At 42.7% G+C, this 18,712-nt stretch overlaps 1 protein-coding gene across 4 annotated transcripts in view; it reads left to right on the forward strand.

Annotated features, from left to right (window-relative positions):
• Positions 1-18,712, forward strand: part of Tpst1 (tyrosylprotein sulfotransferase 1) — a 55,851-nt gene that overhangs the window by 23,478 nt on the left and 13,661 nt on the right. For all 4 annotated transcript variants that reach the window (XM_052755568.1, XM_052755569.1, XM_052755567.1 and 1 more), the window contains one exon: positions 1,423-1,621. In XM_052755568.1, coding sequence (XP_052611528.1) covers positions 1,423-1,621 — 199 coding nt within the window. The remainder of the gene's footprint in view (positions 1-1,422; positions 1,622-18,712) is intronic.

Below are 18,712 nucleotides of genomic sequence, written 5' to 3' on the forward strand. Positions count from 1 at the left end.
GGATTTGAGTTCTGGTAGTAGTTGCTGCATACTGTAATTCAGCTGCGGCTTGACAGACAGTCTGGCTGTGGTGTTTAGCTACTCAACACAGCCCTTCAGGGCTTTGGCCTTGATCCCATTTCTTTTTGGTTGTTGTTTGTTTGGTTGGTTTGGTTTTTCGAGACAGGGTTTCTCTGTGTAGTTTTGGTGCCTGTCCTGGAGCTTTCTCTGTAGACCCAGGCTGGCCTTGAACTCACAGAGATCCACCTGGCTCTGCCTCCCGAGTGCTGGGAATAAGGCATGTGCCACCACTGCCTGGTTTGATCCCATTTGTTGAGATGGAGCAGCTGTCACAGGGGGTGCTGAGCAGAGGCTAATGGGGGTGATGGCTGGTTCATGGGGGTTTTTGAAGCACACCAGTGTGTCAAGCTGTGTTTTAAGGTTCCAGGGAGATGGAGAGTGCCAGAACGATAACTGAAAGCCCTAGTATATATCAAGACTATATGTTGGCTACTTTCTAAAACTGAAGGAGACACGCTTCTGCTGGCCATTCTTTTAAATTTGTATTATGTTTAGAGTGTGTGTGTGTGTGTGTGTGTGTGTGTGGACAACCAGTGGGAGTCAGTTCTCCCCTTTCATCCAGGTGGTCCTGGGGATCAAACTCAGGTTGATAGGCTTGTTGGCAAGTGGAAAGACTAAACCATTTCACCCGCCCATACTATCCATTCTTTTTTCTTGAGACAGGTCTCACTAATGAGGCTTGGCTGACTTTGAACTCACTATGTAGACCAAAACTGGTTTTGAACTCAAAGAAATCCACTTGTTTCTGTCTTCCAAGTGCTGGGATTAAAGGTGTATACCACCATACCTAGCTCCCATACCATCTATTCTAATGAATCATGACAACATCCATCTAACCTTTTATAATTGCTTTATAACATAATGCAGACAATTATGATTTTAATTATTTGCCATGTGTGTGGTGTGACTCTGTGTGTGTGTGTGTGTGTGTGTGTGTGTGAGAGAGAGTGTGTGAGTGAGTGAATATGGGCACATTGTTTGGCTCAGAGGACACATACACAGAGAGAGACAGAGTGGGGGGGGAGGCAGTATATCAACACACTTGACTGACTTGTCAGAAGACAAGTTTTAGAGTCAGCCATCTTCCTCCATTAAGTGCTTTTACCCCCTGAGCCATCTCAGCAGCTCAGACAATTAAAGAATTTAAAGCTATCAAAGAGAATTTACAATCATTTAACTGTTTTTGAGATGAGAGTCTCATGGAGTCAGGCTGACCTCTGACTTGCTCTTGTACACAGGGTTATCCTGGAACTCCTGATTCTCCTGCCTCTGCTTTTGGAGCGCTGAGATTATAGGGTCTGCCACCATGTTTTGGTTTTGTTTAGATTTGAAGTAAGTTATTGTTCATGTTGTTGTTTTCAGAGTGGAAAGATCAACAGACCAAGTCATCAAGCCTGTCAACGTGGGGGCTCTATCAAAGTGGGTTGGGAAGATACCCCCAGATGTTTTACAAGACATGGCCGTGATTGCACCCATGCTTGCTAAACTTGGATATGACCCATATGCCAATCCCCCTAACTATGGAAAACCTGACCCCAAGATCCTTGAAAACACCAGAAGGGTAAGTGAGACTCCCAAAGTAACTAAGGAAACTAGACATGGAATTTGGTTTTGAGTAGATTTTTCTTGTTTTGTTTCTTACTTTTTATGACCAGAAAATTATTTTAAATTACCGTTGTTGTAACTTGTTGAATGCTTTATCATCAGAAGTCTGCAATGTCAGCAAAACCCTTCTTTCAAAGAGCTGTGGAGACAGTTCAACCCTGTGCTCTGCTCAGTTTGTAGGCTGTTGTCCTCTGACTTCCGTTTGCATGCTGACATCTATTCCTATAGCTGATTACCCCAAATTCTCACAAACACCAGAATTATTAGTGACCTTACTTCTGGTTTCTTTTTCCTTTCCTTAAGTATGAGGAGCACTTTACTCTTAAGGCTTTGTTTAGATGAGATGTGATTTCTTGACCCCCCCTGAAGGCCAGACGTTAGCTACATGAGAAGAAAGATTAGATATGCTAGCGCTGTGTTCAAAGTTACTAGTAAGGGCTGGGGAGATGACTCAGTCAGTAAAGCTTGTTACTCAGATAGAAGGTCCTGGGTTCAGTCCCCAGAACCCACAGAACTGCTAGGTGTGATAGCCACCTCGATATACATGTGGACATGCAGTCCCCCAACATATATAGTCACACATACAAAATACATTTTGTCGTGGAGAGATGTCTCAGTAGTTAAGAGCACTGGCTGCTACCTGGCAGCTCACAACTGCCTCTGACTTCAGTTCCAGGTCATCAGATGCCATTTTTTGGCCTCCAAGGATACTGTATACACATGGTGCACTACATCCATGCAGACAAAACACTTAAATACATACAACAAAAATAAACAGGATTGCAGCTTTACAGAATGTTGTTTCAGAAAGTGCTAAAGATTTGAACTAATGTGACTAAATACATTGGTGGTTAGGTCTGGTTTCAAATCAGCATTTTATATTTTTGCTGAAAGTTTTTATTGGGTAAGATAAACATGAAATTTACACTTTTTTTGACATCCAGGTTGAGTTGGATTTTGTCAGAGTCTCCTATGGCTCAAGCTGGCCTTTAACTCACTATATAGAAGAGGTGCTTGGTACTTAATATAGGTTATATATTTTAGGGTTTTCATTAAGGTTAGATTAATAAAGGTGAGATTGAACAGGTCAAAGTCTCTGAGATTTTTTTTTTTGGTTTTTCGAGACAGGGTTTCTCTGTGTAGCTTTGCGCCTTTCCTGGAACTCGCTTTGTAGACCAGGCTGGCCTCGAACTCACAGAGATCCGCCTGGCTCTGCCTCCCGAGTGCTGGGATTAAAGGCATGCGCCACCACCGCCCGTCGAGATTTTTTTTTAAGGTGCTTGATATATGGTGCTGAACACACATGTATACTGCAGAAACTTTTGAAAACCAACATAATGGAGGTGATTTAGATTTTTGTTAATTTTAATAGGCATCACTGATTAATATAATTGAACATTTCTAGTTTATTAGCTGTTTGTATGTGGATTTGTTTGTTTGTTTGTTTTGTTTTGGTTTTTTTTCAAGACAGGGTTTCTCTGTGTTTCTCTTGACTGTCCTAGAACTTACTTTGTAGACGAGGCTGGCCTTGAACTCACAGAGATCCGCCTCTCGAGTGCCGGTATTAAAGGTGTGAGCCACCAACGCCCATCTCTTGGCATGTGTTTTATGAACTGCCTTTTAGGTTTCTAAAAAGTTTTATTATTTCATATATTGAAGTTTTGAACTGCAGTTTGCTAAATAGCAAACCAACATTAGTCTAGCCTCCCACTCGGCAATCCCTGACAGTCTTTTTGTAATGGGCTGTAACCAGTAGCTTTCTCCTGTGCACAGGACTGAAAGGGATTTCTGTAAACCAAGATACGTGTGTCAACAATATTCCCAGGTTCCCAGGACAGTAGTCACTACAGTTTCACATGTGCATGCTGTCTTTGCTCGATTACTCTTGGCTTTCTTGAGGGGTAGTTGGGAAGAATGCTGTGGTTTGAATCCATGTGACTCGAGAATGTGTTTTATACACACTGTGGCTTTTGAAAGGGTTTCTTAATGCATCCTGGGGGTGGAGATTTAAGAAAGAAAAGATGAATTCCATTATTGATCCCTTTGTAATAATGTATGCAATACTAATGTGCTTGGATTTTTGTTTGTTATTGTACATTTACTGTGTGTGCTATGTGGCATGCATGTGGAAGTCAAAGGACAATTCTGTGGAGAAAATTCTCTTCTTCCACTTCTATGTGGGTTCCAGGAGTCAGACTCAGCTTGCCAGGTTTGCATTGCTAGCGGTTTGAACCTAGTGAACCATCTTGCTGACCCCAGCCTTGTTTTTGAATTTGAGTTTCATTGTCTGTCTTACTAGCTAGCTGTATTTCAAACCAAATCCTGTGTATCGTCAAAATTTTTACTTTGTTTTTTTTTTTTCTTTTGCCTTTGATGACTGAGATGCTGATAATATGCAGCAGTCATGCGCAATCATGATCATATACTTCCAAAGAGATCTCTAATTGTCAGATTTGGGTGACTCCAGAGAAAAAAGGTGGCTGCAGAAATTGTGCCTTTACTTATGGTGGTGAGAGGGGAGGGAGAGGGGAGGAGAAAAAACACGTTTTGACTGGGAATGTAGAAGTTCCTATTTAGGCCTAAAAATGCTGGTTGTCATAGAGTGTGCAGAGCCCAGAAGTAATGATGCCTGAGTCAGCACATCTTAGGAATACATTGTCCAGTTTTAAATCAAAGTCATGTGTGTTGTGATTGCCGTGACTCACACAGTAAACTAGAAACGATATGCTAACACGTTCCATGCCCTCTCCCACCACTCTCTAATCCCCAGACAGTGGACACTTTTATAAATAATGCTCTCTGGGTCACATTTCAGCCTTCTCCCTCTCCCATAGCTTTTTAACCTTTTTAGACTTAGCAGCTTATTTGACAATGTGACCAAATATAGACCCTCCCTACCTCAGAAATGTAGGCATATGCATACATTGAATTTCAGTGGACACAGATTAAAGTCTCCTGTATCATAGTGTTCTTGTCAAGCTCATCCACCCTTAAGACTTTTTATTACAACCTCTTTGCTGATGACTGTCACTCTATGGGTTTTTTCTGAGGGGGAGGTGCTTTTGCTGAGCTGAAGGTTCATTGTTCCTAACTGCTACTTGGGTGCACGAAAGAACCTCAAAAATCTAGCGTTTTTACTGTCCAAACTTGTTGAGAGTTGGCTGGAATTGTTCCCAGCTGGAAGCAATCCAGACTAGGTAATAGGAATGCAGCTGTGACGGCCCACATGCGCAGAGTCTGCGAGTCAGAGAACAGATAGGAGTTGGTGCACATAGGCCAAGCCCAATGCTGTTTGAAGACCTGGTTGTTAAACTTGAAGAATCAGGGTCTTGGTTGTAGCTCAGTGGTAGAGCACTTTGCTAGCATGTGTGAGGCCCTGGATTCAATCCCTTGTGCTACTACAAAATGAAGTAAAATTGAACAGTGAGCTGAAAAGAAGTTCCAAGCCAGGTATGGTGGTGCAGGCATGTAATTCCAGCACTTGGGAGGCAGAGTGTAAAGGTCATCACCAATTTAAGCCACAGTGGTCTACCCTGGGATTCCAGGGCAGCGTCAACTACAGAATAGGATCTTGTCTCAAGAAAAGGTATATGTGGGGCTGGAGAGATGGTTCAGTGGTAAAGAGTACTTGCTGCTCTTGTACAAGTACCCACATGGCAACTCATAAACAGTCTGTACCTCCAGTTCCAGGGGATCTGATACCCTCTTTTAGCTTCCGTGGACACCAGGCATACATATACATTCATGTAAAACATCATTCACATAAAAAATTTTAAAAAGAAAAGCTATGTAACAGTAATAATTGAAGAAGTACGAATTTGAGAGAGGGTGGGGAGGCATAGAAGAAGCCGGAGTGGGGAGAAGATGGGGTAGAAATGTGGTACATGCAGTACTCATGTTTGAAACTCTCAAAAACAAAAATAAATGTTTCTTGTTTCTTAAACAAGAAAGCCAAGAGGGAAGAGGAGGTAAAGCAGCTTCAAGTAAGAATGGCATGTCCCATGCCGACCCTACTGAGAAAAGAAGAAGTCGTAGTCAGTGAGAAGCAAGGGTCAGGGTGCAGAAGGTGCACTACAAGACAAGAGGGAACTTGCAGTGAGTGAGGAAAGCTGGGTTAACTGCCTGACCCCTGCAGTCGGAAGCCATGTCCAGGGCCACAGAGATGGCTCAGTTGGTAAAGGCACCTGTCAGCCTGACACCTTGAGTTCTGTCCATGGAACCCATGGTGGATGGAGAAAGCTGTTCACTGACCTCCATACATACACCAGGGCACACCTGCACACACACAAGTACACACCCAGTAACACACTCCCTTAAATAGGTTATTTAGAAAAGAAAGGAAGAAACTGCAGCAGGTGAAACAAGCACTTGCTAGAGCCTAGAAAGTACTGTCGCATGTTCACTTGCCTGTTCCCAGCCAAAGCTGCTTCTGCTTGTGTGTCTCTGTGCATGGCATTCTTGTTTGTCCAGCTGGTCACCTTAGGATCACCTAGCATTGCAGATCCCATGTGAAAATTCTTGAGTAGGGCCTGGAGAGATGGCTCAGTAGTTAAGAGTGCTTGCCCCTCTTAGAGAGGACCTGCACTCACCACCTACCTCCAATTCCAACTCCAGGAGATCTGATACCTTCTTTTGGCCTCTGCAGGCACCTTAACTGTAAGCACACAGACACACACACACACACACACACACACACACACACACACACACACACACACTCCTACCTAAAATAAATCTTAAAAAAATATTGTTAAGTATTTAACAATACTTGGCTGAGCAGTGGTGGCACACTCCTTTAATCCCAGCACTTGGGAGCAGAGGTAGGCAGATCTCTGTGAGTTCAAGACCAGCCTGGTCTACAGAGTGAGTTCCAGGACAGCCAGGGCTACACAGAGAAACCCTGTCTTGAAACAAACAAAAAGTAGCTCTACTCTTAGTATGTTGTATAGTCTAGACTTCTTAGAACAACATTTGCTTTTTAAATATTTGGGGATTTTTTTTAATCCCGGTTTTTAATGTGATTGTTCTGTGGTCTGAGAACATACATGCTATGGTTTCAATTCTTTAAATATGCTTAAAATTGCTTTGTGGACAGCATGTGACCTTACATTCATGTAGGAAAACTGTTGTGCAGTTGTGATATTCTGTAAATGTCATCATGTTGTTTAGTCTGATAACTCTTAGTGGTTTATACATTTTGAGAAGAGTGCTATGGTTGTGGCCGTTTTCTTTTTATTGTCAGTTGTGTTTAATGCATTGTGAGTCTGCATTGCCAAGAGAATAAGCAGACAGCTGAGGAATTAGCTCTTATCATGAGGTAACCTCAGCACTGAAGTTTCTCCTAGAAGTTGGCCTTGTCTGATGACAGCAGAGCAATATGTGTGGTCTGTTTTCCCTAGCCTCTCATTTTTAATCTATTTAAAGTGATTAAGCGATGGTATTGTGGCCAATGTAGTTTGACCATCCCTTCATTTTAAATGAGGTGTGTAAGTCCTTATGTGTATTGTAGTTGCTCATCTGGTTGGGCTGCATGAGGTCTGCCATCAAGTGTTTGTTTCTTTTTTTTTTTTTGGTTTTTCAAGACAGGGTTTCTCTGTGTAGCTTTGCGCCTTTCCTGGAACTCACTTGGTAGTCCAGGCTGGCCTCGAACTCACAGAGATCCGCCTGGCTCTGCCTCCCGAGTGCTGGGATTAAAGGCGTGCGCCACCACCGCCCGGCAAGTGTTTGTTTCTTAGTTTTGAACTGTTTGTCTTTGTTCCTTTGTTTTCCTGGCTTCTTTTGGATTAATACGGTATTTTTCAGTATTTTGTTTTATCTGCTGTAGCAATTATCTCTTCATTTTAACTATGTTTTCTGTTTGTCTGTTATGGTTCCTCTAGAACACGGGCTGCAATTCTTTCTGTAAACAGACAGTTATTAAATATTTTATGCATTGTGGACCACATGTTTTTCTTGATACAGATTTCTTCCCAGCATCTTTTCTCTTCAGCCAGATGCCTGCCTTATTAGGGTTTACTAGCTACTAATTCTCTTAGTTTGTTTTTTAAGCTAAATGTTTTTCTTTGGGAATTTTCCATTACATGTATTTATTGGTATGGGGAGAGGTGCATATACACCACCGTGCCTGGCTCTAAGTATGTGTATGGGGTTGGATTGTAGGCCAGAGGCTGACTTCAGATGTCTTCCTCATTCCCTCCCTCTCTTACTCATTGAGGCAGGGGCTTGCTATTGAACCCAGCTCTCACAGATAGGACTAGCCAGCTAGCTCTGGGGAATCCCTTGTTTCCACCATCCATCCAATCACTGGGATTACAGGGAGACACCACACCCACCCAGCATGTATGTGGGATTCTGGGATACAAACTCATTCTTGCATAACAGTGCTTTAGCTACTAAACCATCTCCTAGCCCCTCTGGCTTTTTATTAGTTTTAAATTAAATAAACCTAATTTTTAATTCACCTATCCTTTTTTCTTCTGAACCTAATTTGCCACCCAGTGACATTTTCATTTCAGACAATGCATTTTCCATTTCTTGAATTTCTATTTCTCTTTGGAATTTTCCATCTCTTCATTGTGTTCATCTTATCTTTCTGTGTTCTTCAATATGTCACTGACACTAGCCAGAAACTATCTGTGTGCTGTTGCCTGAGGAGTTTGTTGTCCAAATTCTCTCCTCAAGTGAAGCCCAGATTATTGACCTCCCTCAGCACTAGTGTGAAGTGGAGTTGGAGATTATTATGAAGAGACTTTGACATTGATTTGAGGTTAGCATTATTTAGAAATAGAGGTGCTCAGGGACAGATCAGGATAGGATACACTCAAGTATGGGTTCCTTGAAAGACACTTGCTTCATTGTCTTTTTATATATAATTTTGGAAGGTTCTGAATTTGTCTCTTCAAAGGAATGCTAAGGAATTTAAATGAGATGCTCGAGTAGTTCCTGATGTGTACTGCATAGGATTACAGCTGAGAAAGGAAAACCCCAGATCACAAGTGTGGAGAAGTGGCATGATTTTACTGTAAATTAAACAGTCTTGTTTGTGAGCTTGAGACAGTTTCATCTGAGAAAGGAGTGAAGCCATATTCAAGATTATATTTGCTCAGGTGTTCCGAATGGTTCCTTACTGTGCTGACATTGTTTGAAGTATCTCTGTGTAAAAGGCCTACTGTCTCCATGTCAGCAGCCTTCACAGCAGATGCTGTTCATTGTTTGGATTCTTGATTCTCAGCTGGTGAGGGTCTTCAGCCAGACTGTGGAGAGAGGGGTCTTTCCCTTCCCATCTGTCTTTCTATCCCAGGCCAGTGCTTCAGAGATAGCTTCACAATCAATGTCTTCACCCACGGGCCTCTGCTGACCCTTTAGAATTATGGATTCTATTTATTTACTTCTCTACATGCCTTTGATGTTTGTTGCTATACTGGACCTTTTATATGAAAGCAGAGTTATGGGACTGGAGCAATGGCTCTGTTCATAGAGATCACCCTGCAGCTGGGAAGACCTGAGTTCAGTCCCAAGTACCTATATCAAAACCCTGGGCACAGTGGCATGAGTCAGCAATCCAAGTGCTGCACAGAGAGAGAATGGAGGATTCCTAGCCGGCTACTTTAGCTGAACCACTGAGCAACAGTTCAGTGAGACTGTCTCAGAAAATAAAGTAGAGAGTGCTAGAGGAAAACACTCAGCATTGATCTCTGGCCTCTGCATACGTGTGCACATGTATTCATACATGGACACACTCATGGGAACGTATATATCACGTACACCCCAATAGGTAGTAAAGTAAATACTTACATTTTCCCCAAACGGTCTTTTTTTCTCCTTCATTTAGCTGGAGTGATTGTTCAGATATTACAGTGAGCTAGCAGTTGAACCCTAGCTTTTAACTTTAGCTTTCTTTCTGGAGTTAGTAAATCAAGAGAGATAGTGACCTTTAGCCCACTTCCTACATCCCCACACCCCTGTGCTCTCTAGATGAAGGTCTGATTTCCTTGGTTTGCAGCAGGATTCCTCAGGGAGGTAGTCTGCGCTGCAGTCCTCTATCCAGTTCTGCCCAGTCACCCCTCACTCTGCAGAACCCCCTGGGGACAGTTGCCCACTAGAGATTGATTTGTACCCTGGTGTCCTTCCACAGTCTTGTTGTTTGAGGCAGTCTCACCATGTAGCACTAGCTGGCCTTGAGCTTGCTACATAGACCAGGCTGCCCTAACTCACAGAGATCCTCCTGCCTCTCTTCCTTGTGAGTGCTGGCATTTAAAAAGGGGGTCGCTGGAAATGTGGACTCACCATGCTGCGGGGCTGGAACATCTAGGTTTAATTAATCCTCCCACCTCAGCCTACCTAGAGCTGGGCCATCCCAGTGCATGTGCTGTCCTGTAGACTTCCACTGCGGGGGTGGGGGGTGAGGGTGAGGGGGAGTGGCTGCTGTTTGTTTAGCTTTCTTTCTTTCTTTTTTTTTCTTTTCTTTTCATTTACATATCAACCACAGATTCCCTTGTCCTCCCTCCTACCACCTCCCAGCATTCCTCCCCCAACACCCCCCCCCATTCCCACCTCCTCCAAGGCAAGATCTCCCCTGGGGAGACAGTAGAACCTGGTACATTCAGTTGAGGCAGGTCCAGGCCCCTCCTCCCTGCACCAAGGCTGAGCAGTGTCTCAGCATAGGCACTAGGTTCCAAAAAGCTGGCTCATGAACTAAGGACAGGTCCTGGTCTCACTGCCTGCGGCACCCTAAACAGATAAAGCTAAACAGCTGTCTCACTTATCCAGAGGGCCTGGTCCAGTTCCATGGGGGCTCCTCAGCAATTGGTTCACAGTTCATGTGTTTCCACTAGTTTGGCTAGTTGTATCTGTACATTTTCCAATCACGGTCTCGATATCTCTTGCTCATATGATCCCTCCGCTATCTCATCAATTGGACTCCTGGAGCTCTGCCTGGGGCTTGGCCATGGATCTCTGCATCTGCTTCCATCAGTTACTGGATGAGTGTTCTATCATGACAGGGTATTCAGCCATCCGATCACCAGGGTAGGTCAGCTCAGGCACCCTCTCTACCATTGCCAGTAGTCTATAGTGGAGTGAACTTTGTGGATTCCTGGGGACCTCTCTAGCACTCTGCTTCTTTCTCTTCCCGTGGTGTCTTCATTTATCTGGTATCTCTTTCCTTGTTCTCCCATTCTGTTCCTGATCCAGCTAGGACCTTCCGCTCCCCTAAGCTCTCTTTCCCCCACCTTTGCCCTCCATTACCCCCCTCACTCCCAGTTTGCTCATATAGATCTCATCCACTTCTCCGTCCCTGGGCAATCCCTGTGTCTTTCCTAGGGTCCTCTTTACTACTAGCCTCTGTGGAGCTGTGAGTTGCATTGTTTAGCTTTCTTTTCTTTTTGAAACTAGGGTTTCATGTAGTCTAGGCTGGCTGGAACTCACTGTGAAGTTAGGATGATACTGAACTTTTGATCCTCTTGCCTCTGCCTCCCAAGTACTGGAGTTACAGCCATGCTCCCTGACACCCACTAGCTCCGTTGTAGTTTTTTGTTTGTTTGTATTTAGGTTAATATTTAACTCTATGTATGTGAGTGTTTTGCCCGCATGTATGTATATGTGTCACATGCATGCTTGTTGCCTGCATAAGTCAGAGGAAGGCATTAGATCCCCTGGAACTGGAATGATGGATGGTTGTGAGCCACCATATGAGTGCTAAGAACCAAACCTTAGGTCCTCTGCAAGAGCAAAAAGTGCTCTTAACCACTGAGCCATCTCTTCAGACCTTCCACTCTGTTTTAAAGGGATTAAAAGTGTTAGAAAATGATTTGTTCACAGGGTCAGTGTGAAAATCCCAAGACTACCTCAGTAAATTGCTGTGGCAAGGCCTGGTTCATTCTTTTTTCTTTTGGTTTGTTGGGACAGGGTTTCTCAGTGTAGTTTTGGTGCCTGTCCTGGATCTCACTCTGTAGACCAGGCTGGCCTTGAACTCACAGAGATCTGTCTGCCTCCCAATTGCTGGGATTAATGGCGTGTGCCACCACCACCCAGCCGGCCTGGCTCATCCTTAAAACTCATATCATTTAGCTGCTGCTGCTGGTGGTGGTGGTGGTGGTGTTGCATACCTTTAATCCCAGCACTTGGGAGGCAGAGGCAGGAGGATCTCTGTGAGCTCGAGGCCAGCCTGGTCTGCAGAGCAAGTTCCAAGACCGTCAGAGCTACACAGAGAAACCCTGTCTCGAAAAACCAAAACCAAAACCAAAATAAAACAAAAAACAAACAAACCCCGTCTTTTCTGACTCGTTTTGACACTGTTTTTTTTTTTTTTTTAAGATTTTATTTTATTGTTATGTATACAGCATATATGACAGCAGGCCAAAGAGGGCACCAGATCTCATTACAGATGGTTGTGAGCCACCATGTGGTTGCTGGGAATTGAACTCAGGACCTCTGGAAGAGCAGTCAGTGCCCTTAACCTCTGAACCATCTCTCCAGCCCGACACTGTTCTTTATGTCTACCAGAAATCCTCTTTGGGTCAATTCTTTCCTGAGCTCCTGTCTGCTTTATAAAGCAGTTTGTCCTCCTTTTCTGTGTACAGCAGGGAGCCCCTCTGTTGTGTGTTTAAGTTCTTTTAAGCCATTCCTGATGTATTCTGTGTTCTTTCACAACTGTTGGTTACCCCATCTGAAGGCCTGTGGAGCCTCACACAGAGGAGGAGTTTCCAAGCCTCCTCTGTCTTCATTAGTTAGACTGACTTGTGAAAGCAAGCTGAGTAGCTATTTACAATTTCCCCTGGAGTTTTAAAGAAGGAAATCAGTTCTCTTTATGTCAACAGACAGCTTAGAACTTGCAAAAATAGTTGCACTAACCATCAATGTCTAACTCTTAGAAGACCCAGCATCTATTGGGGGGTGGGGATGGGCAGAGTAAACCAGTATAACTAGATGTTGGTTTTTAAGACCCATGCTGCTGTTCATGGCACAGTGGATAAGATGGCACCTGGGTTAACTGCAGGTCTGATTTCCAGTTTCAATTACTTTTTCTTTAAAAAAAAAAATCTCTAAAAACAACTTCAGTTTTTGCTGGCTGTGGTATGTACTCCTGTAATCCCAGTACTTGATTTAGGAGGGTTGCCGTGAGTCCAGAGACAGCCTAGGCCACATGGTGAGTGCCGGGCAATCAGAGTTGGGGCTCTGTTTTGTTTTCACCTCTAACCATACCCTAACTTTTTATAAAGACATTCGAAAATAAAGACATGAAAAACTATGCTGCAGAGTGAGCAGTGTTCCCACTACGTTTGTGACTGTGCCGTGTAGCTCCTTAAACCAGGACATCACTTCTAAAACAGGGAGACAGAACAAGACTGACTCATCTTTACTGCTCTTCTTATCCAAATCGGAGGGCCCACCCTGCCCAGAAAGTCAGACAGCTCAAGGGACAAGCCAGTCTGTTGAAAACCGCAATCCTGACATCTCCCCTCCAGCCTCACCTGTGTACATTTCAGGAGCAGGAACATGTAAGGACAAAGCAGAAACTGCAGAAGTGTTCGAGTGAGGGACACAGGCACACTGGAGATGCTCTTTCAGGATGCATAGTCAAGGGCTAGAGGAGAGGAGGCTGGAGGGATGGCTCAGCCATGAGGTTAAGTGATTCAGACAACTTGCCACTCCTCTAGAGGACCTGGGTTCGATTCCCGGCGTGCACATGGTGGCTGATAACCATCTGTAATTCAAGTTCTATGGGATCTGAAACCCTCTTCTGGCCTAGGCGGGTGCCAGGTACACACGTGGTACACAGACTTACATGCAAACAAAACACCCATACACACAAAAAATAATGGTTAAAAAATTTTTAAAAGACTAGAGGTGAAGGTGATAATTAGAGTAAACTCACACACATGAAACAAAATGGAGGATTAGCCAATGACTATCGATGCCTCCAAAGGAGAGAACAGGGCAGTAGAAATCTTTCTGGGCTGGCTGCAACCTGACAGGTACACGCTCTCACTGATTCTAAGAAACATTGTGAAGATGCAGCAGAACCTAGATAGATTTGGGGAGTGTTTTTAAATTTCAAGGATCTTGAGGGGTTGGTATCAAGGAAAAAGAAATGGAGGGAGGGAGGGATTGTCAGCAAATAGAAATAATACTGGCTGCATGCAGTGTTCTCACTTGTGATCCTAAATGTTAGCAAGTGGCAGGCACGGCAGTGATTTTTAACTGCACATGTAGTTTTCTTACTAGCTTTTGAGTAGGTTGTGTGTGTCATGCCCTTTAGCCTCTGGTTTCTTTTCATATATTTATTTTCTGGCTATGCAGCCCAAATTAGACAGGAGCTCACTATATAGCCTAGTCTAGGCCCAGATTTACAATCTACTGTCTCAACCCTTTGAGTGCTGGAATTGCTGATGAACGACACCGTGCCCAACCCACTGCCTTTTAATAATTTTTATTTATAGATTTTTAAATTTTTTATGTATATGAGTGTTTTGCATGCATGGATGTCTGTGCATAATGTTATGTGCAGAGTTCAGAAGAAGGAGTCAGAACCCTTGGGATTGGAGTTATAGGTGCTTGTGAGCCACCATGTGGGTGCTGGAAACCAAATTCAGGTCCTGAAGTAGCAACAAGTACTCTTAACTGCTGAACCATGTCTCCAGATCCTCCATTCCCTTTTAAATAGTCTAGGGATATTTCCGAACAGGAATAGCACCTGGTGCAAAATAGTATCTCCTAAACATAGCAGGGAAGCTGCCCCAATGAAATTTCAACAATATAGTTACCTAAACAAGACGTACATAGTGACCACACCAGTCAACATGCCAGTGTGGTTGGGGGACATTTCATAAGCCTCGACTAGATGGAAGAGCTACGACCACTTGGTGGCTGCTGAGGTAGGGAGTCTGTTTTCTCCAGGGACAGGCCCCTTGTTATGTTATCCAGTCCCAAGTGGTCAGCCCTAAACACATGTTTATATAAGACACACTAAATGGACTTAGGATTTATACATACATGTATGCACACATATATATCCCCCAGCCTTTCCACAAGAGTAGTGGAGAGCGAAACCAAGAGAACAATACAAAAAAAATCAATGAAACAAAGAGTTGGTTCTTTGAAAAAATCAACAAGATAGACAAACCCCTAGTCAAATTAACCAAAAGGCAAAGAGAGAGCACCCAAATTAACAAAATCAGAAATGAAAAGGGAGACATAACAACAGACAACGAGGAAATCCAGAGAATCATCAGGTCATACTTCAAAAACCTGTACTCCACAAAATTGGCAATTCTGGAAGAAATGGACAATTTTCTGGATAGACACCACATACCAAAGTTAAATCAAGACCAGATAAACTATTTAAATAGGCCAATAACCCCTAAAGAAATAGAAACAGTCATCAAAAGTCTCCCAACCAAAAAAAGCCCAGGACCAGTTGGTTTCAGTGCAGAATTCTACCAGACTTTCAAAGAAAAACTAATTCCAATACTCTTCAAATTGTTCCACACAATAGAAACAGAAGGAACATTACCAAACTCTTTTTATGAGGCTACAATTACCCTGATACCCAAACCACACAAAGATGCAACAAAGAAAGAGAATTATAGACCAATCTCCCTCATGAACATCGATGCAAAAATACTCAACAAAGTATTGGCAAACCGAATCCAAGAACACATCAAAAAAATTAACCACCATGACCAAGTAGGTTTCATCCCAGGGATGCAAGGATGGTTCAACATATGAAAATCTGTCAATGTAATACACCATATAAACAAACTGAAAGAAAAAACCACATGATCATCTCATTAGATGCTGAAAAAGCCTTTGACAAAATCCAACACCCCTTCATGATAAAGGTCTTAGAGAGATCAGGAATACAAGGAACATTCCTAAACATAATAAAGGCAATTTACAGCAAGCCAACAGCCACCATCAAATTAAACGGAGAGAAATTCAAAGCGATACTACTAAAATCAGGAACAAGACAAGACTGTCCACTCTCCTCATATTTATTCAATATAGTACTTGAAGTTCTAGCTAGAGCAATAAGACAACAAAAGGAGATCAAAGGGATACAAATTGGAAAGGAAGAAGTCAAACTTTCACTATTTGCAGATGATATGATAGTATACATAAGTGACCCCAAAAATTCTACCAGGGAACTCCTACAGCTGATAAACTCCTTCAGTAAAGTGGCAGGATACAAGATCAACTCAAAAAAATCAGTAGCCCTCCTATACACAAATGATTAAAGGGCTGAGAAAGAAGTCAGAGAAGCATCACCCTTTACAATAGCCACAAATAATATAAAATACCTTAGGATAACACTAACTAAACAAGTGAAGGACCTTTTTGATAAGAACTTTAAATCTCTAAAGAAAGAAATTGAAGAAGATATCAGAAAATGGAAGGATCTCCCATGCTCATGGATAGGTAGGATTAACATAGTAACAATGTCAATCTTACCAAAAGCAATCTATAGATTCAATGCAATCCCCATCAAAACCCCAACACAATTCTTCACACACTTGGAAAGAATAATATTCAACTTCATATGGAAAAACAAAAGACCCAGGATAGCTAGAAGAATCCTGTATAATAAAGTAACCTCTGGAGGCATCACCATCCCTGACCTCAAGCTCTACTGTAGAGCTATAGTAATAAAAACAGCTTGGTACTGGTATAAAAACCGATATACAGACCAATGGAATCAAATTGAAGACCCTGACATTAATCCATGCACATACGAACAACTGATTTTTGACAAAGAAGCCAAAACTATACAATGGAAAAAAGAAAGTATCTTCAACAAATGGTGCTGGCATAACTGAATGTAAATATGTAAAAGATTACAAATAGATCCATATCTGTCACCATGCACAAAACTCAAGTCCAAGTGGATCAAAGACCTCAACATAAATCCAGTTACACTAAACTTAATAGAAGAGAAAGTAGGAAGTACTCTTGAACACATTGGCACAGGAGATCACTTCCTATATAACACCAGCAGCACAGACACTGAGCACAACAATTAATAAATGGGACCTCTTGAAACTGAGAAGCTTTTTGTAGGGCAAAAGACATGGTCAATAAGACAAAAAGACATCCTACAGAATGGGAAAAGACCTTCACCAACCCCACATCTGACAGAGAACTGATCTCCAAAGTATATAAAGAACTCAAGAAACTAGACGTCAAAATACTGAACAATCCAATTAAAAAATGGGCTAAAGAGCTAAATAGAGAATTCTCAAAAGAAAAATCACAAATGCCTGACATTTAAAGAAATGCTCAAAATCCTTAATCATCAGAGAAATGCAAATCAAAACGACTCTGAGATATCACCTTACACCTGTTGGAATGGCTATGATCAAAAACACTAATGACAGTCAATGTTGGAGAGGATGCGGAGCAAAGGGAACACTCCTCCACTGTTGGTGGGAATGCAAACTTGTACAACCACTGTGGAAATCAATATGGCGGTTTCTTAGGAAATTGGGAATCAGTCCACCTCAAGACCCAGCCATACCACTCTTGGGCATATACCCAAGGAATGCTCAATCATACCACAAAGATACATGCTCCACTATGTTCATAGCAGCACTATTCGTAATAGCCAGAACCTGGAAACAACCTAGATGTCCGTCAACTGAAGAATGGATTAAGAAAATGTGGTACATATACACAATGGAGTACTACTCAGCAGAGAAAAACAATGACAGCATGAAATTTGCAGGCAAATGGATGGAACTAGAAAATGTCATCCTGCGTGAGGTAACCCAGACCCAGAAGGACAAACATGGTATGTACTCGCTCATAAGTGGATTCTAGATATAAAGCAAAGAACAACCAGACTGCAACCCACAGAACCAGGGAGGCTATATAGCAGGGGGGGACCCTAGGATGACTGTGACTTATAATAAGTTTTGGTTTTACTCAATTACTGGGCAAGCCTCAATGAATCATTTCACTATTAGGATAAGAATTTGTACTCTATCAAGCTGATAATAGAAAAAGAAAGAAAGGAAGGAAGGAGGAAAGGAAGAAAGAAAGAATGAATAGTGGAGAGCTGGATACCAGTTTTAATATGGTAGTAGCTGGTTCTTTGGAGCACTCAACACTCATAGCAATGTGGCTATCGTAGTCCTTGACAAGCATGGTTCAGCACACTGATCTTAAACTGTAGTCTTTAGAACCTTATCCTGTGGGCTGGAGAGATGGTTTCACAGTTAAGAGCATTAGCTGCTCTTCCAGAGAACCCAGGTTCAATTCCCAGCACCCACATGGTGACTCAGAACTGCCTGTAACTCCAGTTCCAGGAGGGATCTGATACTCTCTTCTGGACTCCATGGGTACTACACGAATGTTCTAAATAGGCATATATACAGGCAGAACACTGATACACATACAATGAAAACAAATGAACTGTATGTATTTTCTTCTCTACTTCCTAAGGTCTGGGATCAAGATGTGTGTCACCATCCTGGGCCTGAAAATCTGTTTGTTTTTTGTTTTTTGTTTTTTGTTTTTTGGTTTTGGTTTTGGTTTTTCGAGACAGGGTTTCTCTGTGTAGCTTTGCGCCTTTCCTGGAACTCACTTGGTAGCCCAGGCTGGCCTCGAACTCACAGAGATTCGCCTGGCTCTGCCTCCCGAGTGCTGGCATTAAAGGCGTGGGCCACCACCACCCGGCTGAAAATCTAAGTTTTGATGCTAATTTCATATATTGGTCGTGCTTACTGTGCTGGGAAGTTTTCTATTTTACACTGGCCAATAGTCCTGATTGAATCACTTTCTGGCTCATCTTCATCCAGTAGTTCTGGCACTGTAGCTTTGTGTGTGTGTGTGTGTGTGTGTGTGTGTGTGTGTGTGTGTGTGTGTGTGTGTGTGTGTGTGTGTATGTGTGTATGTGTGTATTAAAGATACGTTCAGAGTGGATTTTTTTTTTTTTTTTTTTTTTTTGGTTTTTCGAGACAGGGTTTCTCTGTGTAGCTTTGCGCCTCTCCTGGAACTCACTTGGTAGCCCAGGCTGGCCTCGAACTCACAGAGATCCGCCTGGCTCTGC

The sequence above is a fragment of the Peromyscus californicus genome, unplaced genomic scaffold (assembly GCF_007827085.1).
Source record: "Peromyscus californicus insignis strain IS unplaced genomic scaffold, ASM782708v3 Scaffold_2__1_contigs__length_46816999, whole genome shotgun sequence".
Classification (NCBI taxonomy): Eukaryota; Metazoa; Chordata; class Mammalia; order Rodentia; family Cricetidae; genus Peromyscus; species Peromyscus californicus.